The following is a 26,014-nucleotide window of genomic DNA, read 5'->3' on the forward strand; positions in this document are numbered from 1 at the left end:
TATCTATCTATCTATCTCCTATCTATCTCATATCTATCTAGCTATCTATCTATCTCATATCTATCTATCTATCTATCTATCTCATATCTATCTCATATCTATCTCATATCTATCTATCTCATATCTATCTATCTCATATCTATCTATCTATCTCTCTATCTATCTCATATCTATCTATCTCATATCTATCTATCTCATATCTATCTATCTATCTATCTATCTATCTATATCTATCTATCTATCTATCTATCTATCTATCTCATATCTATCTATTTATCTCATATCTATCTAGCTATCTATCTATCTATCGTATATCTATCTATCTCATATCTATCTATCTATCTATCTCATATCTATCTCAAATCTATCTATCTCATATCTATCTATCTCATATCTATCTATCTCATATCTATCTATCTATCTATCTATCTCATATCTATCTATCTCATATCTATCTCATATCTATCTATCTATCTATCTATCTCATATCTATCTATTTATCTCATATCTATCTATCTATCTATCTCCTATCTATCTCATATCTATCTAGCTATCTATCTATCTCATATCTATCTATCTATCTATCTATCTCATATCTATCTCATATCTATCTCATATCTATCTATCTCATATCTATCTATCTCATATCTATCTATCTCTCTATCTATCTCATATCTATCTATCTCATATCTATCTATCTCATATCTATCTATCTATCTATCTATCTATATCTATCTATCTATCTATCTATCTATCTATCTCATATCTATCTATTTATCTCATATCTATCTAGCTATCTATATATCTATCGTATATCTATCTATCTCATATCTATCTATCTATCTATCTCATATCTATCTCATATCTATCTATCTCATATCTATCTATCTCATATCTATCTATCTCATATCTATCTATCTATCTATCTATCTCATATCTATCTATCTCATATCTATCTCATATCTATCTATCTATCTATCTCATATCTATATATCTCATATCTATATATCTCATATCTATCTATCTCATATCTATCTCATATCTATCCATCTCATATCTATCCATCTCATATCTATCTATCTCATATCTATCTATCTCATATCTATCTATCTATCTATCTATCTCATATCTATCTCATATCTATCTATCTATCTATCTATCCCATATCTATCTATCTATCTATCTATCTCATATCTATCTATCTCATATCTATCTATCTATCTATCTCATATCTATCTATCTCATATCTATCTATCTCACATCTATCTATCTATCCCATATCTATCTATCTATCTATCTCATATCTATCTATCTCATATCTATCTATCTAGCCCATATCTATCTATCTATCTCATATCTATCTCATATCTATCTATCTCATATCTATCTCATATCTATCTATCTATCTATCTATCTATCTATCTATCTATCACATATCTATCTATCTTTGCTACAATTGTGGAATGGAGAAGTGCTATATATCATAGGCCATAGGGAAGAGAGATGAAATCTTGTCTTGGATCCTTCCTCTTCATATTTCCTTTGCCCCTTATCCTGTATCATTTTACCGTATGACCTGTATAACCACCTGTTAACCTTTCAGTTTCCTCTCTTCCTATTTAAGGTCCTTATTCGAGTCCTTGACAATAATGACAATGGTCCGGAGTTCTCCCAGACGAGTTACGATGCTGTCATCTCAGAGGACATCCTCCCAGACACGGAAATCTTACAGATAAAAGCCACAGACAAAGATGAAAACCACAAACTGAGCTACATCATCCACAGCAGCATCGACCCAAATAGTATGAGGAAATTCCGTATTGACCCCAGCACTGGTACACTGTATACAGCAGAGAGGCTGGACCACGAGACCCAGGCCCATCACATCCTCACTGTAATGGTAAGAAGTGACAATATGGGGAGATTTATCAAAACCTGTGTACAGGAAGAGCGGTGCAGTTGCTCATAGCAACCAATAAGATCGCTTCTTTTATTTTTCAAAAGGCCTCTGAAAAATGAAAGAACCAATCTGATTGGTTGCTATGGGCAACTGCACCACTCTTCCTGTACACAGGTTTTGATAAGTCTCCCTCTATATAACCAGTAGATTTGCTGTCTTTCCATAATTTAATACCTGGAAACAGGGGCGTTGTTGGGGGGGGGGCTAACTGGGCTGTAGCCCCGGGTCTCAAGCCTATAGCCCTGAGTCTCTGGCTTCCGCTGTTATTTATTTTTTTATTATCGTCACCTCTGCTTTAAGACAGCGGTGGCTACTGGGTAGTGACATGATGCTCCTGACGCCTGTCAGCCCCACTGTTCTTCCGCCCTCCGCGCATAGCCGCGATCTCAGAAGATTTCAGCCTTTCAGCTAGGCACGGAGAGTGGGAGAACAGCATCTCCTCGCAGCAGACAGGCTTTACTCCCTGCAGCATACACTTACAGCACATGTCCCTAAGGGGTTAAAAAATGTAAAAAAAATGCACGATGTTCCCTCTTTATTTGCTAACCAGCCAGGTAGAGAATAAAAAACTCCCCCCCAATAAAAATCATCACCTTTTCCCATAAAAAAAATGTAAAAATATTATAAAAATAAAAAAACACTATATATCTGGTATTGCTGCACGCATAATGTTTACTATCCCATACGGTGAACGGAGTAAACTTCAACTAAAATTCCAAATGCCAAAATTGATGATTATTGATCAAATCACATCAACCATTGCTCTGGTATTCCCAAAATTTAAAATGATCCCCTATCAACATGAGAGCAGATAGCTAGGTGTTCGGTGAGGTCTGCCTGCTGGGACACCCACTGATCACTAGAATGGGGGAGTAATGTCCCTAATAATGCTTCATGCATTCTCTTAGGGGCGTGTCTGAGGTGTAGCTAGGGTGTCTCTGAGGGTGTGGTTAGGGGCGAGGCTGGGCTATGGGCTCTAGCCCTGGGTCTTTTGTAGACCTAGCAACGCCCCTGCCTGGAAACCATCAACAACTAGGATAACATCTACTGAAAGATCCATGTGATTAACCAGGACAGATCAAATTACTAACACATCCAAATAGTCTAAGTGACCAGCCCCAGCAACTTACCTGCCCCCTTCACGTCTCTGGTCTTGTCCCGAGCGGACAGGAGATAAGAAACTTGCGGCATATTGTTTAAATGGGTACTCTGGAGAACCGAATTTTATCCCCTAACCACAGGGAAGGGAATAAGTGTCTGATGGGGGGGGGGGGGGGGGGGGGGGCTTCAAACACTGGGGCACCCTGCAATCTCCTGTATGGGGCCCCGCTACTGACGCGTCTTCGGTGCAGCAATCCCATTTATGGCAGTGGTCTGGTCCTGAGCAGACAGGAGATAAGAAACTTGCTGCATATTGTTTACAGGGGTTTACTCTGGGGAACCAAAACGTATCCCCTAACCACAGGACAGGGAATAAATGTCTGATCGTGGGGGGGGGGGAGGGGGGGTCAACCACTGGGACACCCTGCAATCTCCTGTACGGGGCCCCACTACTTACCCATCCTCGGCACAGCTCCCCCATTCACATCACTGGTCTTGTCACGAGCAGACAGGAGGACAGAAGGAATGAGAGCTCTGCATTCCCAGCCTGTGGTGTGACGTCACAGCTTACAAGCTAGAAAGCACTGCTGATATGGAAGATCTGTGCACTATGGCTGATAACATTATATAAATAAGTTGCTTTGTTATACTTTTTGACACCATACACAGGTCACTTCTATCCCTAGACAACCTTTTAAGTGGTGTAAATATGGTGATCAGGAAGAAAACACTGTTGCCAAGAATCCTTATAGTAGGAAGGAGTTAAATATTGAGTTTTATGTAGAAATGTATGCAGGAAGCTTCTAAGCTCCCCCTAGTGGTGACTTCAGGTAGATAGCTTTTTACCATTAAATTCTATGTCACGGATTTAGAGCTGAGAATTAGAAAATGGAGTTCTGAATGCTAAAAAGAGATGTTAAATTATATTCACTATATTATTCAGACATTCATGGACATTCAGTGTGAAATTATTCCATTACCAGCAATAGCTCACACATGTAAAAAATATTTATTCCAAATGTGATATTTCCATTTTAATAGGAAGTCCTTATCAGCAGGACCGGGTCGGCTCACATCTGCACATATTTTGGCTTGCTCCTCTTTTCCCCGAATATGCTCTGACTCCGGCTGACCCGGTGCTGCGGTAAATGGTCATTGACAAAGACAAAGCTCGACTTATGAATAATTCATAATTCTTTCTCTGTTTTTTTTATTTTTTATTTTTGACAAAGGTAAAGGATCAGGAATTCCCATACAGACGGAACCTGGCTCGAGTTACAATTACTGTAGAAGACGCCAATGACCACAGTCCGTACTTCACCAGTCCATTGTACGAAGCTTTGGTGTTTGAGTCCGCTGCCATCGGCTCAGCCGTCATACAAGTCACTGCCTTAGACCGAGACAAAGGAGAAAACGCTGAGCTTGTATATTCTATAGAGACAGGTACGGGTCATTGGTAATAGTATAATAGTGTAAGAGAATGAGCAGAAAGCCAGTGGTAAAATCATACGTATACTAACTAAGGCTCGGTTCACACCACATTTGGGGCATTCGGCAGCCAGATTCAGCAGGAGAATTTCAAAACTGCCTCCTATCGGACCATGGGTGTACCCCATTCAATTAATGAGATGACCAGTGACTATATAACCAGTAGATTTCCTGTCTTTTCATAATTTAAAGGGGTACTTTGCTGCTCAGCGTTTGGAACAAACTGTTCCAAACGCTGGAGCCGGGAGCTTGTGCCGTCATAGCCCCGCCCCTTATTATGTCATGTCCCGCCCCCTCAATGCAAGTCTATGGGAGGGGGCGTGACGGCTGTCACGCCCCCTCCCATAGACTTGCATTGAGGGGGGCGGGACGTGATGTCATGAGGGAGCAGGGCCATGAAGTCACCGTTTGTTCCAAATGCTGAGCAGCGGAGTACCCCTTTAATACCTGAAACCATCAACAAGTAGGATCATTTTTACTGAAAGATTTATGTGGTTAAACAGGACCTAACTCATCCAAAATGTCTCAGTGACCACCTATAGCCACCACTAGACTTCTGCTCTAGTTGTCCTCTCCCTACCTTCAGGCTCTCTGTAAACCTTCTCAATTCCCCAGTAAATCTAGGGTGAAACTGAACAAGACATATAGGAGAAGGTAGCTGCAGCCACATCTTTCTCCCAGTATCCTAATGCTATGAGAGGGGAAGAGGGAGGATCAAGTTACAGATCTTCTGCCTCAATCTCTATATCCAAAATGTGTACCTTAAAGGGGTACTCCGGTGGAAAACAATTTATTTTAAATCAACTGGTGCCAGAAAGTTAATCAGATTTGTATACAACAGAGAAAGTTCTTTTCTTTTTTAATTTCTTTTCTGTCTGATCAAAGTGCTCTCTGCTGACACCTCTGTCCATGTCAGGAACTGTCCAGAGCAGGATAGGTTTGCTATGGGGATTTGCTCGTGCTCCGGACAGTTACTGACATGGACTAAATTAGGGATTGCATAGGGGTGGACATAGGGATATTCTACGCCAGTGATTCCCAAACAGGGTGCCTCCAGCTGTTGCTAAACTCCAAGCATGCCTGGACAGTCAACGACTGTCCAGAAATGCTGAGAGTTGTTGTTTTGCAACAGCTGTAGGCTCTGTTTCGGTAACACTGCCGTATGATTCATTTTCATTTTTATTGGGGGGGGGGGGACAGTGTAAGGGGGTGTATATGTAGTGTTTTACCCTTTATTATGTTAGTGTAATGTTTTTAGTGTACATTCACACGGGCAGGCGTTTACGGTGAGTTTCCCGCTAGGAGTTTGCACTGCGGCGGAAAATTAGCCGCACCTCAAACTTGAAGCAGGAAACTCACTGTAAACTCTCACATGGGGGGGACCTCCAGCTGTTGCAAAACTCCCACCATTTACTGACAGACCGTGCATGCTGGCAGTTGTACTTTTGCCACAGCTAGAGGCACAGTGTTTGGAAAACCTTCAGTTAGGTTCTGTTACCTAACTCAGTATTTTCCAACCAGTGCACCTCCAGCTGTTGCAAAACTACAACTCCCAGCATATACTGATCGCCAAAGGGCATGCTGGGAGATGTAGTTGCATACATCCAAGCTGTTGCATAACTACAACTCCCAGCATGCCCAAACAGCAAACAACTGTCTCGGCATGCTGGGAGTTATAGTTGCGTACCTCCAGCTGTTACATAACTACAACTCCCAGCATGGCAAGACAGTTGTTTGCTGTTTGGGAATGCTGGGAGTTGTAGTTTTGCAAGATCTGAAGGGCCAAAGTTTAGAGAACACTGCACAGTGATCTCCAAACTGTGGCCCTCCAGATGTTGCAAAACTACAAATCCCAGCATACCTAGACAGCAAACTGCTGTGTGGGCATGCTGGGAGTTGTAGTTTTGCAAGATCTAGAGGGCCACAGTTCAGAGACCCCTGCACAGTGAACTCCAAACTGTAGCCCTCCAGCTGTTGCAAAACTGCAAATCCCAGTATGGCCAAACAGCAAACAGCTGTCTGGGCATTCTGAGAGTTGTAGTTTTGCAACATCTGGAGGGCTACAGTTTAGCGACCACTGTATAGTCATCTCAAAACTGTAGCCCTCCAGATGTTGCTAGGCAGCTACTCACTGACTTCCGTAAGATCGCCGCGCCAGGGAGCCGCATCGCCGTCCTCTACCGCCCACCACTGTTCGCCTATGGTAAGTGGACCTCCGGTGCCAGACACCGTCGGTTCCCCGGTTCTGCCCGGACTACTGTGGTTAAGCAGAACGGGGGAACCAAACTTTAACCCCCCGCCCCCGTTCTGCTATTGGTTGGTCGCTTATGACCAACCAATAGCAGGGATAGGAGGGGTGGCACCCCTGCCACCCCACTCCTATCCCTTCAGAGGGATCGTGGGTGTCTTGGACAACCCCGATCCCCCTTATTTTCTGTGTCACTGGAGACCCGTATGAATTGGAATTGCCACAAATTTGCGCGATCGCCAACATGGGAGGGGGTCTCAGAGCCCCCCTGGGCATTGGCACAGGGTGCCTGCTGATAGATATCATCAGTCATCCCTGTCGGGTCCTCGCCTGGCATGCAGCGGGGCCGGAAATTTCCACAGGCATACAGGTATGCCCTTGGTCCTTAAGTACCAGGACGTCAGGGCATACCCGTACACCCGTGGTCCTTAAGGGGTTAAAAAACACATACAAATAAATAGTCGGTCACAAACCAGAAACATAACAGGAACATAGAACTCGTAGGACATTATAACTGGACTCAGATAACAAACACAAAACAGATTAAGTTCAGAGGACACAGATCAGTGAGCAGCACATAGGACACTATAGACCAATGGTAAGGTACTCTATGATCAGTGTATGTACAAAAACTCCAAAGATCTGAAATCAAGAACTAATAAACAAATAGAGTTCAAAAAAACATATAAGGAAACGGATGAGTCAACATAGACTTCAGAAACAAACTGGAATGTACAATCCCCCAGAAAACCTCCAGTAGCCACAGAAATATCTTGACATTAATCAATTAATCTCCCAGAGTCCAGGTGTGAGAATGGAGATATCTTTTATAAATTCTCAATTCCCCAGAGCCCCCATGGAAAGGTAACAGGGATTCCTAGTTAAAACTCATAAAAATGGATACAACAGGATTTAATTATAGAACGGACTCCAAAAAGAAAGGAACGGGGGAATGGGCACTATCACACATGTGCAACTGCCTAAATTCAGCACAGGTTTTAGGAGACCAAGGGAAGAAACTTAAAATATGGGATGCTAGACAATAGCAGTAACAGCAATTCCATGAAAGTATTCAATAAAGGAAAAAAAGGATGTCTGCACTCACTACTGTTCACACTGAAAACAAGACAGGAAAACGGATGAGTCAGAACAGACTCCAGGAACAAACAGGAATAAGCTTAATCCCTCAGAAAACCTCCAGGAGACACAGGAATGTCTTGACACTAAAACTCAATCTCCTAGAGTCCTGGATGGAGCACAGAGATATCTTGTATTAATTCTCAATTCCCCGGAGTCCCCATGGACCGGTAACAGGGATATCTAGTACAGAAACAAAGAAAATGGATACAAGAGAAAACAAAGTGTGAACAATTATACAGAAAAAGAAATCACAGTGGCCCTCACCAATATTCATCTTCATGCTTTATTCATTTCCTCATGCAGGATTTGAAACATCTTGCCGCATTGGGCGCAGATGCCAGTGTGTTTAGACTGAGTAAGTGGTTACAGCTGTTTCATGCCTTAAGCACTTTAACAGGTCCAGTATAGTGTCGTAAGGCACAACACAGCTGTAACCCTTTAGCTATCATCAGTCTGAACACACTGGCATCCATGCCTGATGTGTCAAGATGTTTTGAACCCTGCACAATGAAATTAATTAAGCATGAAGATAAAGAAAAATATTAGTGAGTAGTACTGTGATTTCTTCTTAATCCTTCCAGTACTTATCAGCTGCTGTATGCTCCATAGGAAGTTCTTTTCCTTTTGAATATCCTTTCTGTCTGACCACAGTGCTCTCTGCTGACTCTTCTGTCCATGTCAGGAACTGTCCAGAGCGGGAGCAAATTCCCATAGCAAACCTCTCCTGCTCTGGACAGTTCCTGACATGGACAGAGGTGTCAGCAGAAAGCACTTTGGTCAGACAGAAAGGAAATTCAAAAAGAAAAAGAACTTCCTCTGTAGTATACAATGCTTGGGGAAGGATAAAAAACACAGGGGCGCTCCCTGATGAGGGGTATCTGCTGGTGTGTGCCCTTCACCACACCACAGTGAGATACCCACCTTGTACAACCGATTATTGGCTGGTGCGGCGATCAGCACGGGTTGGGACAATGGCAATGGTTGGCTGCTGCACTCCTACCGGTATCTGACCCCAATAATGGGGGCCGATGGTAATGGTAGACAGATGAGGCAGAAAAAAGCCGGTTTGGCGGAGGCGCTGCACAACAAGAACATGAAGCGAGGGCTCGAGCAGCACAGGACAATAAAATGTTTTTATTGGTAAAACGGGGACAACGCGTTTCGGCATGAACTCATGCCTTCCTCAGGTCCACTTACAGTGCTCAAGGTCATGTTTGTTGTGGTACTGTACTGCAGAGCTGGGTAGAGGTCCTGTGTGCGTCTGTGCTGCCGCCGGTCAGACTGGCGGCAGCACAGACGCACACAGGACCTCTACCCAGCTCTACAGTACCACAACAAAACATTACCTTGGGCACTGTAAGTGGACCTGAGGAAGGCCTGAGTTCATGCCGAAACGCGTTGTCCCCGTTATACCAATAAAAACATTTTATTGTCCCGTGCTGCTCGAGTCCTCGCTTCATGTTCTTGTTGTGCAGCGCCTCCGCCAAAGCGACTTTTTTTCTGCCTCATCTGTCTGTAGTATACAGCAGCTGATAAGTACCGGAAGGGTTTAGATTTTTAAACAGAAGTCATTTACAAATCTGTACATCTTTCTGCCACCAGTTGATTTAGTAAAAAAAAAAATTTTTTTACAGCAGAGTACCCCTTTAATATTACTCCAGGGGTTGATCTGAACCTTCATATAACAATCTCAATGACTGCAGTAGGTGTCCGGTTCACCCAGGTTTCCTACAGTATATAAATCTCCATTACATGCACAGGGTTCAGTCCCCAGAAACATCTGCAGGGGAAGAAATCATTTGCAGCGGGCCGACTATATCTGTGGCACTGTGCTGTACATGACATTTTATACCGGAGCCCCGTCCGTATGGTATTCTCATTAAACAGATTGCTTTAGCAGTCCGTACCCTGGGTCCATAGCCAAGCATATAATTGTGTATTTGTTTGCCTGGAGGCTATAATACTGTACATGACTAATACATAAAACAACCTGAATTGCCAGTGTTTATATATATATATATATATATATATATATTTTATTTATTTTTTTTTTGCGGGATATTGTTGTAGGAATACATCATTAAAATGTTCACAACTTGTAAAAGTGATTTAGTTACTTCCTGTTGCTTACGTAGCACCGACACATTCCGCGGCGGTGTACACTGATTTGTATTAACCACTTAATAAGGTTTCCTGCCTTCGGTGGGCACGTAATTTAATAATTTCTCTATTATGTGTACCGGGGACAATCTCATAGGAGGCCGATTCATCTATAATAGGGTTTGGTGTGGGAGGAAATTGGTAAAAACTCAGAGGAAGCTCAGAAGGCACTTAAAGAACTGGGGTTTATTGAGTTAGGACTGTTCGGTGAGTGGTATCGTCTGGAAATACAATGAATAGGGGGGCAGTGGAAACATTGTTGGCTTCTCTACTGAACTGTCTAAGAAACAAATGACTTAACACCGACATTTATCGTTCTTCGTCTGTGGTATCTGGCACCTGGACAATAGGAGCAGATCCTTTAAAGAAGTGGTCTCAAACTGTGGCTCTCCAGATGTTGCAAAACTTTAACTCCCAGCATGCTCGGACAGCCGTTGGCTTCATACCGCGGGAGCCGGCGCAGGATGTAAATATATGTATATATTCTGCGTCGTTAAGGGGTTAAAGGATCAGCTCCAATTGTCCAGGTGCCAATAGGAGTTGAAGTTTTGCAACATCTGGAGGGCCGCAGTTTAAGACCACTTCTTTAAAGTGTCCGTGTCACTTTAAAATAAAACTTAAAGGGGTATTCCAGGAAAAAACTTTTTTATATTTATCAACTGGCTCCAGAAAGTTAAACATATTTGTAAATTACTTCTATAAAAAAAAATATTAATCCTTTCAGTACTTATGAGCTTATGAAGTTAAGGTTGTTCTTTTCTGTCTAAGTCCTCTCTGATGACACCTGTCTCGGAAAACGCCCAGTTTAGAAGAGGTTTGCTATGGGAATTTGCTTCTAAACTGGGCGGTTCCCGAGACACGTGTCATCAGAGAGGACTTAGATAGAAAAGAACAACCTTAACTTCAGAAGCTCCTAAGTACTGAAAGGATTAAGATTTTTTAATAGAAGTAATTTACAAATCTGTTTAACTTTCTGGAGCCAGTTCATATATATATAAAAAAGTTTTTTCCTGGATAACCCCTTTAAACGTTTCGATATGTCAGGGGTCGGCTTGGAGTGGGGACAATTGCTTGCAGCTGATGACTTCTTCCCCCGGCTGGCTGCAGTAGACAGGTTTCATGGACTTACCATTCAGTGTATCTTCTGGAGCAAGAGAGGGAGAGCAGTGAGTCGGGGAGAGAAGCCTTCAGCTCAGCGTTTCTCCCTGCTCATTCAAGTGATTGGTGAGAGTTTGAACACCGAGAACCTGAGCCATCAAAACTTTAGACATGTCTATGTGATATGTCAAAATTTTTAAATGACAGGGATGCTTTAAAGGGGTATTCCACCCCTAGATATCTTATCCCCAATCCAAAGGACTTTGCCCCGTGCTGGATGACTGGCGATGCGGAGGCTCATGACATCATGGCCATGCCCGCTCGTGATGTCATGGCGACGCCCACTCAATGCAAGTCTATGGGAGGGGGCTTGACAGCCGTCATGCCCCCTCCCATAGACTTGCATTGAGGGGGCATGGTCGTGATGTCACAAGCCTCAGGCGCTGCATCCGACACTCTAAACGAACGCTGGGTGCAGCAGGGAGGTTGCGGGGGTCCCCAGCAGCGGGACCACCGCAATCAGACATCTTATTCCCTATCCTTTGGATAGGGGATAAGATATCTAGGGGCAGAGTACCCCTTTAAGTCCTCTAAGTTGAGAGGTGTGACTTCCATGGAAGTTGACCAGTTGCCCATAGCAACCAATCAGATCGCTTCTTTCATTTTTTCACAGGCCTTCCTAAAAAGGAAAAAGGCAAGCTGATTGGTTGCTATGGCAACTGGGCAAGTTTTGCTCTGCACAGGTTTTGTTAAATCTTCCCCATTGTCCAGAGCACCACAGTGCTTCCATGGTCTCCCCCCCCCCCCCCCCCCCCCATAGTTCATCCTGGTGCCATTTCTTCCCTACGTAGGTGATGTGGATGCACCCAACTCTCCACATCATGTAAAAGAAAATGTATCAGACCAGGCTGCCCTTTTCCGTCGCTTTATTGTCTACTTCTGATGCTCACATGACCATTGTAGACACTTTCGGTATGGGCACTCTGACCTCTCGGGTCATACAGGCTGGCCTTTACTCCCCACACACAAATCAACGCAATCCTTGCGCACCCATAACCCTGTCGCTGGTCATTGGTTGCCCCTCTTTGGGCCACTTTTGGTCGAAACTATCCGCATACTGGGAATACCCCACAAGAATGGTAGTTCCTAGCAGAACATTGTCAGAGCATCACAATGCTTGATTTCTTCCCTTCCTGGTGCTGAACTTTCTCTTCTCCAGGTAGTTTACACACGTCCACCCAACAGTAGAAAGTCCATCAGACCAGGCTGCCCTTTTCCATTGCTCCATCGTCCACTTTTTGATGCTCACATGACCATTGTAGACACTATCGGTTTAGATATCCATAATCCTGTTGCTGATAACTGGTTGTCCCTCGTTTGACCACTTTACGTTGAAATTTCACACTAGGGAAACTCTGTTCTGATGATCAGATCCTTAGGTTTGCCCATTTTTCTGCTTCTAACATAAACTTCTAGAACTTGATATTTCATTTGTTGCCTGAAATACCGCACCCCGCACCAATATCACCACATTACCCATGGTGTTACTTCACCCCTCAGTGGTTTTATTCTTTTTTCTATGGCCGATCAGAGTGTGTTACTTATTATGTCTATCTTGTAGATATCTGAACACGTTTCCCATCCTGTCCAGTGAACTTTTAGAAGTTTAATTATCTGCAATCTTTGTATCTCCGAAATGTCTACACAAATGTCTACACTTCTCAGTTTCCATTTCACACATTGGACAAGTTTTGTGAAATCAATGACATTTTCTAAATGTCACAAGGAAACATACAGCAGTGTCTGTGGTCGGATCGGGTCAGCTTTCGGGTGATGCTATGATGATTAATAGAAATAACACACTGACACATTAAATGAGTCTTATGGCACTATACAGACCTCAAACGACACAATCATACATTGACATGATGGTAACTGCATGTATAAATGAGTAACAGTGCTATTCAGCAGTGGTCTTCAACCTGCGGACCTCCAGATGTTGCAAAACTACAACTCCCAGCATGCCCGGACAGCCAACGGCTATATTTTGGTGAAAAAAATTTTTTGCCAAAATTTCCTTGGAAAAATTAGGGTATGTGTTATGGGCCGGTGCTTGTTATACCCCGATAAATACGGTATATATATATATATATATATATATATATATATATATATATATATATTATTTTTCCCCCTGTAATACATTATATGGCAAAATGAAGAGTTACGTTTAAATGTACACCTTGTCCCATGAACAATAAGAAAAAATAAAGTTGTTAAGAATCTTAAATGGCGAGGAGGAAATAACATAAGCTAAAATTGCTGCAGTGAAAAGGGATTTATGTAATATACAAGTGTGGCCAACCAGCTTAGGGTCCCAGGCAAAACTGTGACTATTGCGACCCCTAAAGCTACTGCATACACCACAGATTCCATCATACGTTGCTCTGGACATAGATCTTTCAGATTCCGGCCATTTGAAGTTCTAAGGAAATATATGAGATAAAAATAGCAGGATGTGAAGCCCGATAGTGATTTGATAGCCCTGTGTACTACTGTCAGGCCCCCCGGCTCTATATTTATGCCCCATGTAATTCTCAATTCTGCTAATTTATTTCCCTACATGGTCTATGTTTGGCAGCTGTTTCATGGATTTGTTACGCTCTGAGGGAAGATGTACTTTCTCACATTTCATCTCGGCGCTTTCAAAGACTTATAGAAAGACATTGTATTCCGGAACAGCGTCTTTTTTTTTCTCCTCTGTTCATAATACATTTATATCGTCAATGGACTTGAATGGCTGATGGTTTTCCAGCTTCTATGGTGAAATATGCTCCCACCAATGATTCTTGTTTATTGCACTTAGTATCCAATGTAGACAAATTTTACACTTTGTTAGGAAGGGGAAATTTCCTCCTAAAATCTAAAGTTATTGAGAATCCTAATTTGTTTCTACACAAGCTAACAAAGTATGGACACAGCCTTGAGCAAAAAATAAAAAATGTCTTCAATTGAATTGATTTTGGAATATACATTAAAGTTAAATACTAAGTTATAGCTAGTGTGGTTCCGAGGGGGTGGAGCATACCACAGGGATGCTCACTGTTCTGTAAATTTTAATGTTCCACCCCCTGTTTTAAGCATAACAGTTATGTACCATTTTGGCTTGCAGTGTAGAGTTCTAATCTATAGCAATAGAAAACAGTAAAAAAAAAAATTTGGGGGTGGGATATGGGTTATGTCTAGTCCACACTGGATTTGGCTTCCTATGACATTGGCTGTAGTATGTGTCTCGAATAGGGAAATTGGGAATAGGGGAATGAGTACAACGATTGATGGTGAATGACAATCTCTGTATGACATTATGTAATCTGTTGGCGCGATTTAAAAAATATTGATAAAATAATTAAATTAAATAAATTAAGAAACATTCAAATAATTCAAGAGAAAAAAATAGAGTAAAAAATGACCTGAAAAATCTGAGTGACTGGCCTTTTATAGTGCTGCATGTCCTCTTTTGTTGTTAAGTGAAATACATACATTTCTGTTCTCGGTAATTGCACATCATAAAGCACCCAGCCTGTCTCAGAATAAATTGTCAGTAGTGACCTGATCCTTCACACTTCACTAGGCACATCATCTAATACCGGTGACATACAGTAGCCCGCAATTCATCTCTCTTCAGAGTAACCTTGTGTTGTAGGGCCATTCCGAGCAATGTACAAATTGACTTGTGTAACTACTGAATGATCTGCTATATGATTATTTTTACTTATTTTGTTACTCAACTTAATTTTTTTCTATGTTTGTTTTGCTTTAGGCAACACTGGGAACATGTTCAAGATTGAGCCAGTTCTTGGCATCATCACGGTGACAAAGGAGCCAGACTTATCCACAATGGGTCAGTTCGTACTATCCGTCAAAGTCACCGATCGAGGAAGCCCACCCCTGTCTGCTGCAGCTATTGTTAGAATTTCCTTATCCATGTCAGATAATTCAAATCCCAAATTCACCCAGACAGAATATCAGGCTGAGGTTCAGGAGAATGTAGAAGTGGGGACGCCGGTTTTATTGGTGTCTGCAATAAGTCAATCCACATTGGTATTTGAAATCAAAGTTGGGAATACAGAAGGAGCTTTCTCCATTAATCCATACTCAGGAGTCATTACAACTCTGAAGCCACTGGATTATGAACAAATATCTTCCTACCAGCTCATTGTCCAGGCAACAAATATGGCCGGCATGGCTTCTAACACCACAGTAAACATCCAGATTCTTGACCAGAATGACAACCCACCGGTCTTTCTCAGTTCTCAGTATGTTGGTACTATCAGTGAAGCAGCACCCATCAATAGCATTGTTCGAAGCTCAGATAAAAACCCATTGGTGATAAGGGCCACAGATGCAGATAGCAACCAGAATGCTTTGTTAGTTTATCAGATTGTTGAGTCAACAGCCAAAAAGTATTTCACAGTAGATTCCAGCACTGGTGCCATCCGAACTATAGCTTACTTGGACCATGAAACCATAGCATACTTCCATTTCCATGTACATGTAAGGGACAGCGGAAGTCCCCAACTTACTGCTGAAAGTCCAGTTGAAGTTTCTATTGAAGTAAGTGATGTCAACGATAACCCGCCAGTATTTACCGAAGCTGTTTTTGAAACCACTTTGCTCTTACCGACCTATGTTGGTGTAGAGGTTCTACAAGTTAGCGCCCGAGATCCAGATTTAGCAATACCACCAGAATTGAGTTATTCCTTGACAGAAGGAAACCTCAACCATTTCATCATCGATTCCAGCAGTGGGGTCATTACAGTAAAAAACAGCAGTTTATCTAAAGATCACTATATGCTCATGGTCAAAGTATCAGATGGAAAATTTTACAGTACTGCCATTGTGACTATACTCGTAAAAGAAGCTATGGATAGTGGTCTTTATTTCACCCAAGATTTTTATTCTGCCTCTATAGCGGAAAACACCACCAATATTACAAAGATTGCTGTTGTGAATGCTGTGGGCCACCGGTTGAACGAGCCACTAAAATATACTATATTGAACCCAGGAAATAAGTTCAAAATTAAGCCCACCTCCGGGGTTATACAAACCACTGGAATTTCTTTTGACAGAGAAGAAGAAGAGATGTATGAACTAGTGGTAGAAGCAAGTAGGGAACTAGACAACCTCCGCGTGGCACGAGTGGTTGTCAAGGTCAACATTGAAGATATCAATGACAATGCTCCAGTTTTTGTAGGTCTTCCATACTATGCTGCTGTCCAGGTTGACGCAGAGCCGGGGACTTTGATCTATAAAGTGACTGCTATAGATAAAGACAAGGGTAAAAACGGTGAGCTATCATTTTTCTTGGAAAATGACTACAGCCATTTTGAAATTGACAAACAGAATGGGAGCGTTACTTTAAAAAAGACTTTTGACTCAGATCTCTCTAACATTGAATACATGTTAATAATCATTGCCAAAGATCGCGGTGATCCTTTATTGTCAGCTTTCGTTGAGCTCCCTGTCACCATTGTCAACAAAGCCATGCCAGTATTTGACAAAGCCTTTTATACAGCTTCTGTAAATGAAGACGTTGAGATGCACACACCAATTTTGAGTATTAATGCTACAAGCCCAGAAGGTCAAGGGATTATTTACACCATTGTCGATGGAGATCCATATAACCAGTTTAACATAGATTTTGATACGGGTGTTTTGAGCGTGGTAAGCCCATTGGATTTTGAAACAAACCCTTCTTTCAAATTGACCGTCCGTGCAAGTGACTCACTCACAAGTGCACGGGCTGAAGTCATTGTAGATATAAGTATCAACGATGTCAATGACAACCCACCTATTTTCCAGTTTCCATCATACAATGCCACGTTATCTGAAAGTTCACTCATTGGGACACCAGTCCTACAAGTGGTTGCCACAGATGCTGACTCCGATAATAACAAAGTCATCAGATACCAAATTGTTCAGGACATTTTTAACAACACCGATTCTTTCCATATAGACAGTACCAGTGGTTTAATACTCACAGCTCGCCTGTTGGACCATGAGGTTTCCCAGAAAAGTGTCCTGAAAATAAGGGCAACAGATAATGGATTTCCATCCCTAAGTAGTGAGGTCCTGGTTACCATCTACATAACAGATTTAAATGACAATCCTCCAGTTTTCAATCAGTTGATCTATGAGTCTTATGTAAGTGAGCTCGCTCCGAGAGGACACTTTGTGACCTGTGTCCAAGCTTCGGATGCCGATAGTACAGATGTTGATAGATTGGAGTACAGCATTTTGTCTGGGAACGACCGTATGAACTTTTTCATGGATAGTAAGAGTGGTGTCATAACCCTTTCTAACCATCGAAAGCAAAGAATGGAACCAATGCATAGCTTAAATATTTCTGTGTCTGATGGTTTGTTCACCAGTACGGCACAGGTCCACGTGAAGATTCTTGGGGCGAATCTTTTTAGTCCTGTTTTTGCACAAAGTGTCTATGTGACCGAAGTTAGAGAAAATGCTCCTGTTGGCACTAAGGTGATCTACGTCAAGGCAACAGATGGAGATTCAGGCTTGTATGGACATGTCACCTACACAATAATAAATGACTTGGCCAAAAATCGATTCTATATTGATACATTGGGACAAATTGTTACAACAGAAAAGCTTGATCGAGAGAATCCGCTGGAGCGGGACATTCACATATTTCTTAGAGCTCTGGATGGCGGTGGTCGGGCAGCTTTTTGTACTGTCCAAGTATTATTGGTCGATGAAAATGACAATGCCCCCCAATTTAAAGCTACAGAATATAGGGCAAGTGTCAAAGCTGATGTAGAGAAAGGCCACCTGGTCACTCAAGTGCAAGCCTTTGATGAAGATGATGGTGCCAATGCTCGAATTACCTATTCACTCTACAGCGAGGCATCTGTCTCTGTAGCTGATCTTCTGGAAATTGACCCTGACAATGGTTGGATGGTTACAAAAGGCAACTTTAACCAGCTAAAAAATACAGTACTTTCATTTTTTGTCAAGGCAGTGGATGGGGGCATTCCTATGAAACACTCTCTTATTCCTGTATACATACATGTTGTACCTTCAGAAACCATCCTGCCTACTTTTGCCCAACCTCAGTATACGTTCATCGTCCCAGAAGACACTATGATTGGCACTATAATAGACTCATTCCAAATTAAACCTATTCAAGAAGCTTTATTCAGCATCGTCAATGGTGAATATCCTGAAAATAACAAGGATAACATTTTTATTATCGATAGGGACACCGGAATGTTAAAATTGGACAAAAAAGTTGACCATGAATCCATACCTTTGTTTCATTTCAAAGTGGCAGCTTCTGTACCTCTGGATAAAATCGATTTCTTACTTACTGTAGACGTAGAGATCAAGATCTTAGACCTGAATGACAACAAGCCATTATTTGACTCCACACACTATGATGCTGTTATTATGGAGGGTATGCCAATAGGTACCAGTGTCATCCAAGTGAAAGCCGTTGATGCAGACTGGGGTGCCAATGGGCAAGTTACTTACAGTCTTATTTCAGAGAGAGAAGAAGACAAAATCTTAGAAACATTTATCATTGATTCAAATACCGGTTGGATAACTACACTCAAAGAACTGGACCATGAGAGGAATCCTACCTATACATTCACTGTTGTAGCAGCTGACCTTGGAGAAACATTGTCTCTCTCTACTTCTGCAATAGTCTCCGTGACTGTCACAGACATCAATGACAATGGACCCATCTTTGAACAAGAAACCTACAAAGGATTTGTAAAGGAAAGTGATGCCCCAGGAGAAGTGGTTGGAATACTCAGTACTTGGGATGAGGACACATCTGACATTAACCGTCAAGTGAGCTACCATATTACAGGTAAGTCATTGGTTTTCACTGGCCTTCAATAACCGACAGGGGCAAAACTAGTAAGAGTTGGGCACATTAGCTAAACATAGAATAGGACCTGTTCATACTTGAGATCCTCTAGTTATGAGTACAAGAATTTAAAGAGGTATCTGCATCTTTGTGGATATGCCATAAATGTCTGATAGGTACAGGTCCCACCTCTAGCCTGGTTGCAATGGCCAAAGGGGATCGGGAGGCTGAAAAGAGCCGAGCCGACTGCTTTAAGCAGTTTTCTTAACTCCCAATGGCTGTAATGGAAGTTACGTAAACAGTGCAGAACCATAAATTGAGCTACTTTACTCCTTAATTATGGAAACAGCATACACGGTGCTACGCTGTTTTCTCATTGCCAATTAAAGTCAATGGGAGTCACGTAAACTGCGTGAAGCATTCTATTCAGCTGTTTTTGGCTTCCAAGGCCAGAGGCACCCTTTTTATGATGTCTGATGTACCCAGAGGTAGAAGCTGTATCTCTTAGACATTTGTGGCATATCCTGTGGATGTATCATAAATGTCCAGGCAGAAATACACCTTTATTAATGGGGTCACGCCCCTTCCCATAGACTTGCATTGAGGGGGCGGGCATGACATCACATGGGGCGGAGTCATGTCATCACGATACTTCGGCCCCGTGGTCGTCACGCTTCACACTTGAAGCTTCCAGCGCTGCGGAGAGCTCACACAGGTGGGTGCGGAATTACATATTGCGGGGGGGGGGGGGGGGGTTCCCCAGTGGCAGGACCCCTGCGATCATACATCTTAGGGGATAAGATGTATTAGGGCTGGAGTATCCTTTTAATATGCGGTAATAGAGCCTTCAGCATACGGCATTGCCAGCATGTTTAGGGTATGTAAAACTTGGCAAACCAGTATGTCAACTTGCACTGAAATATTGGTTTTGGGCTTGAAAATTGTATATCTCAAAATTGCTAACATTCCCTTCCAGTGACCATATGAAGTGATGAGTCAAAATTATAGATTTTAACTAAAAAAAATCCATTGCTTGTTGGTGAAATACCAAGAAATGTGCCAAGGGAACAGAGACATAACACAAACATTCATTTTTATCTGTGTTACGGTAATGCTATAAGCAGGGTGAGAATTATAGCCTGAATGCAACAAATGTACTTCGGTCTATAAGCTTTACAGCAGTGGCATGGACTAAAGCACTCAATGGATTGGAGGGAGTTTAAAGGGGCACTACCGTGCTGACAACTTATCCCCTATCTAAAGGATAGGGGATAAGTTGCCTGATTGCGCAGGGGTCCCCAGCGGCGATCTCGCACGCTGCACCCCACTCTCATCAGGCCCCGGAGCGAACATACGCTCTGGGTCTGATGATGGTGATCGTGATGTCACAGCTCCGCCCCCGTGTGATGTCACGCTCCGCCCCCTCAATGCAACTCTATGGCAGGGCCGAGACAGCTGTCTCGCCCCCTGCCATAGACTTACATTGAGGGGGAGGAGCGTGACGTCACATGGGACGGAGCCGTGACGTCACGATACTCCGGCCCCGTGATCGGCAGGCCTGATGAGAGCGGGGTGCTGCGTGCGAGATTGCGCAGGTCCCCAGCGACGGGACCCCGCGAGATCGGGCAACTTATCCCCTATCCTTTAGATAGGGTATAAGTTGTCAGCACGGTAGTACCCCTTTAATTTAATAGGTTTTTAGGCATGCTCTGTGACCTGTGTAGAGGTCATTGTGCAGGGAGGGGGAGGAGGGTGGCAGTGACCATTACCTGTTGTGAATGGCCTGATCTTGTCTTATTTATACACTAGTATCACCATACATTGTAATCCTATCTGTAATGATAGTGAGGAGGCTGCTTATAGTGTACCTGTTACTTAAAAAAACAACTTTTGACATAGGGACATGTCAAAAGTCTTTTATCAGTCAGGGCCTGACTGCTAGTACACCCTGTGTCTACGTGAACAAGAAGGTCCCATACACTATTATGCGACCGATCCAAACATTCAATATGTTCCTATGACATATCAATAGATTTTTTTTGGGTGACAATGCCCATTAAAAAGTTTTCTCTACAGAACAGAAAGGGTCAGCTTATTATTAGGCCTAGTGGCCAGAGTGAAAACTACAAGATTTAAGGACTATTTTATAATGTAAATAGTAGAATGGAAAATTAAGAAAGAACATCATAAAAATATTCTTAAAAATTATGTTTAAATTGTTTTATACAGTAGGTCATTTTCTGATGACAAGTTCCCTTAAGATAATCTAGTTTTATAGAGGGGTATTTATCATGGTTTTGTTACGCCAGGTTTATGGTGGTGAAAAGTTGCAGAGCTATTAAGGGGCCAGCAGCCCTTTTCTAATATACATCATAAATAAAATGATCTCCTTTTTATAGAAATCATGGCTTACAAAAAAAGACCACTAGGGGTCCCCATACTATTCAGAACATAATCCTGTCTGGCTGCAGTCCCAACGTAGGCACAGGCAAGGACACATTCCAGGAAGGACTAGCAATCCTCTGTGCTCACTCCTGTCCTATCAGACTGCAGCATGCTAACAGAGAGGAGGGGTTACAAGGAAGCCTGCAGTGATTGGATGAAGAGACCTAGGACAGCACAGCAGACTCAGGGAGGAATTGAATGCTTGGTGAGTGATGGCGGGCTCAGTGCTTGCCTTGGACATGCCCCTTCCTGAGCAGTGGATGTCAGAATGAGTGAGAAGCAGAGCAGAGGGATTTGTGAGCCAAATACAGAAGCTAGACACATAAAAACACATGAAAAAAATCTAGTGACTAACATATAGAAGCTTTTTTCTTTTTTTCTGTCATATGACTGTGATTAAGCTTTATATTTATTGTACCTTTACTCCAAATCTAACATTTTTGGAAATTAAAGAAAAGAACTATTTACAGTTGCAGGTCCTCTCAACATTTACTCTCTTAAAAATTCTAGTCCAATAATATTTAAGGTAGAGGAATGCTCCCTTTTAAATGGACACTGTCCTAGAGACGGTCAGGGTCTGAGTGTTCAGACCTCCGCCGATCAGAAGAACGAGCCGGAAGCGGTGTGCTCTAAGCGAATTCTCTCCCCACTTTGTCCCTGTGGCAGATGACGGCTTCTATAGCAAGTCTATGGAGCTCATCTCCTGCAGTAAGTCGGAGATTGCAGAGAGCCAGGGAGAGAAGCACTTAGCCGCATGCTTCTACCCATTTGTCCTAGCGATCTTTTGGGGCCCTAGCACTCAGACCCTTACCGATTAAACACGTAGGACATGTCAGCAGTTTTCTCAATTGGTTTTGATGCAAATATACATCAAATTTGCCCTACAGACCCCAACAACAGCAAGGGCTGCCATGAAATAAAAAAAAAGGAACTAGTAAAATACAGAAAATAGATGGTTGCGCGAGACTCTTGTGATAACTGGACTTGGAACAAATAATAATTTGCCATCATTTTTGACTCCTCGCAGTACATTAGTACTTGATATTCTGGCCTAGTGTTGACGGAATAATGATAGATAATTAATCTATGCCTCATAAAGTTTGTCCTTCCCTCCACATAGTAGACGAGAAGCTGCTAATACTTTCTGCTAATTAACTAAATTAATAATAACTATTATTCTGTCCTTTTTGTTGGATAAAAACCATCTGTTTTGGGGTTTTTCAGTTTTTTTTTGTTTTTTTTTTTGGGAAATTTTAAATCCTTGTAGGTGGATCAGGCCAAAACAGAGTCAGGATAGAAGGGTCAAAAACATAGCGCACAATTACCACAGTCTAGAGCAGTGTTTCCCAACCAGGGTGCCTCCAGCTGTTGCAAAACTACAACTCCCAGCATGCCCGGACAGCCTTTGGCTGTCCGGGCATGCTGGGAGTTGTAGTTTTGCAACAGCTGGAGGCACCCTGGTTGGGAAACACTGCTGTGGAGATACTATACGCAGTACTGTATTTACAGCTGAAGCGTCCCCAGGCACCTGGACTGAATTTAGCCCATTAGGCAATGTTCACACAGCCGAAAATGGGCGGAATGTTCGCCGGAAAATACTGCTCAGGAACGTGTAACTTATTTCTGGGCGGAATCCGCAGAAACGGGTTCAATGTTTCCGTGAATGCTGGAATCATCTGAAACATCTGCCCACGGAAAATCCGTCATGTGCACAGTGCAGCTGAATCCCATTGAAATCATTGAAATTCCGTTCGGAAATTCCGCAGTGCGAACACGGCCTTAAAGGGATTCTACAAACATCCAAATTTTGTTTTTCCATGCAGATCTGTCTCGGATACGCAGCAAAAAAAACGCATGGGCTACTTACAAATTTGGTTGCAGATTCACCGTAGATCTCACTAAATCAATCACAAATCCACGACCCAAAGGGGCGGATTGATTTTTATTCTCTGTTGGCTGTCTAGGCATGCTGGGAGTTTTAGTTTTGCAACAGCTGGAGACATACTGTTCAGAAAACACTGAGATATAGCATGGAGCACAGAAGACATCTCTGTCAATTATATTAATGAAGCAACAACCATCTTTGGAGGCGCATATGTATATCCAGGATATAGAAACATAGACTGTGTCGGCAGATAAGAACCATCTAGTCTGCCCAATAATCTGAATACTATGAATAGTCCCTGGCTCTATCTTATATGAAGGATAGCCTTATGTTTATCCCTATCTTATATGAAGGATAGCTTCATGCATATCCCTATCTTATATGAAGGATAGCCTTATGTTTATCCCTATCTTATATGAAGGATAGCTTCATGCATATCCCTATCTTATATGAAGGATAGCCTTATGTTTATCCCTATCTTATATGAAGGATAGCTTCATGCATATCCCTATCTTATATGAAGGATAGCCTTATGCCCATCCCTATCTTATATGAAGGATACCCTTATGCCTATCCCTATCTTATATGAAGGATAGCCTTATGCCTAACCCTATCTTATATGAAGGATAGCCTTATGCCTATCCCTATCTTATATGAAGGATAGCCTTATGTTTATCCCTATCTTATATGAAGGATAGCCTTATGCTTATCCCTATCTTATATGAAGGATAGCCTTATGTTTATCCCTATCTTATATGAAGGATAGCCTTATGCCTATCCCTATCTTATATGAAGGATAGCCTTAAGTTTATCCCTATCTTATATGAAGGATAGCCTTATGCTTATCCCTATCTTATATGAAGGATAGCCTTATGTTTATCCCTATCTTATATGAAGGATAGCCTTATGTTTATCCCTATCTTATATGAAGGATAGCCTTATGCCTATCCCTATCTTATATGAAGGATAGCCTTATGCTTATCCCTTCTTATATGAAGGATAGCCTTATGTTTATCCCTATCTTATATGAAGGATAGCCTTATGTTTATCCCTACGGTATCTTATATAAGGGATAGCCTTATGCTTATCCCTAACTTATATGGAGGATAGCCTTATGCCTATCTCATGCATGTTTAATCTCCTTCACTGTATTTGCAGGAAGGCTATTCCATGCCTCCACTACTCTCTCAGTAAAGTAATGCTTCCTGATATTACTGCAGAAACCTTTGTCCCTCTAATATAAAACTATGTCCTCTTGTGGTAGTTTTTCTTCTATATATATTCTCCTCTCCTCCTTTACCGTGTTGATTCCCTTTATGTATATAAAAGTCTCTATCATATCCCCTCTGTCTCTTCTTTCTTCTATACATGTTAAGGTCCTTTAATCTTTCCTGGTACGTTTTATCCTGCAATCCATGTACTAGTTTAGTATCTTCTCTGAACTCTCTCTAGACTATCTATATCCTTCTGGTGATACGGCCTCCAGTACTGCACAAAATACACCAAGTGAGGTCTCACCAGTGTTCTGTACAGCGGCATGAGCACTTCTCTCTTTCTACTGCTTATACCTCTCCCTATACATCCAAGCATTCTGCTAGCGTTTCCTGCTGCTCTATTACATTGTCTTCCTACCTTTAAGTCTTCTGAAATAATTACTCCTAAATCCCTTTCCTCAGATACTGAGGTCAGGACTGTGTAAAATATTCTACATTCTGCCTGAGGGTTTTTACGCCCCAGGTGCATTATCTTGCACTTATCCACATTAAATTTCAGTTGCCAGAGTTCTGACCATTCTTCTAGTTTTCCTAAATCCTTTTCCATTTGGCGGATCCCTCCAGGAACATCAACCCTGTTACATATCTTTGTGTCATCAGCAAAAAGACCAAGACCTTACCATCGAGACCTTTTGCAATATCACTAATAAAGATATTAAACAATATTGGTCCCAGGTCAGATCCCTGAGGTCCCCACTGGTGACAAGTCCTCGCTCTGAATATTCTCCATTGACTACAACCCTCTGTTGTCTGTCACTCAGCCACTGCCTAATCCACTCAACACTATGGGAGTCCAAGCTCAATGACTGTAGTTTATTGATAAGTCTTTTATGTGGGACATGGTCAAAAGCCTTACTAAAATCTAGATATGCGATGTCTACTGCCCCTCCGCCATCTATTATTTTAGTCACCCAGTCAAAAAAATCAATAATCACATTAAAAACATCTAAAGGTTGAGAATGTTAACAGCACGTAAATAGCAAAGTGTCTTATAATTACACAAGGGACAAGATAATCAAAGTTTAATTTGGTGACAGGTACTCTTTAAGTAATTTCTGTTCCAGTTTATGTAAAGAGGCTTGCCGCAGTGTTTCAGGCATTCTCGCATGGAGTTCCTCTTTAGCTCTACCTAGAGCTTTGGTCACATTCATGTATTCCATTTCATTGTGTTTGTGCACTAGCGCACTCCTCGTATGATTTCAGTCCAAAAGAGCCGCATCTTGTTTCCTGCCAGTTGGCACGCTTTGTATTCACGATTTTTGGGACTCAAAGTCTGTAAAACATCGTCGGCCTCACATTGCATAAAGAACGTGATGGCGTC

General features: G+C 42.1%; 1 protein-coding gene across 6 annotated transcripts in view; it reads left to right on the forward strand.

Annotated features, from left to right (window-relative positions):
• The window catches only part of FAT3 (FAT atypical cadherin 3), a 671,890-nt gene that overhangs the window by 514,715 nt on the left and 131,161 nt on the right, over positions 1-26,014 (forward strand). For all 6 annotated transcript variants that reach the window (XM_056561437.1, XM_056561434.1, XM_056561436.1 and 3 more), the window contains 3 exons: positions 1,625-1,900; positions 4,294-4,504; positions 15,016-19,089. In XM_056561437.1, the coding sequence (XP_056417412.1) occupies positions 1,625-1,900; positions 4,294-4,504; positions 15,016-19,089 (4,561 nt within the window). The remainder of the gene's footprint in view (positions 1-1,624; positions 1,901-4,293; positions 4,505-15,015; positions 19,090-26,014) is intronic.

Source organism: Hyla sarda, chromosome 2, assembly GCF_029499605.1.
Source record: "Hyla sarda isolate aHylSar1 chromosome 2, aHylSar1.hap1, whole genome shotgun sequence".
In the NCBI taxonomy this organism is placed as follows: domain Eukaryota; kingdom Metazoa; phylum Chordata; class Amphibia; order Anura; family Hylidae; genus Hyla; species Hyla sarda.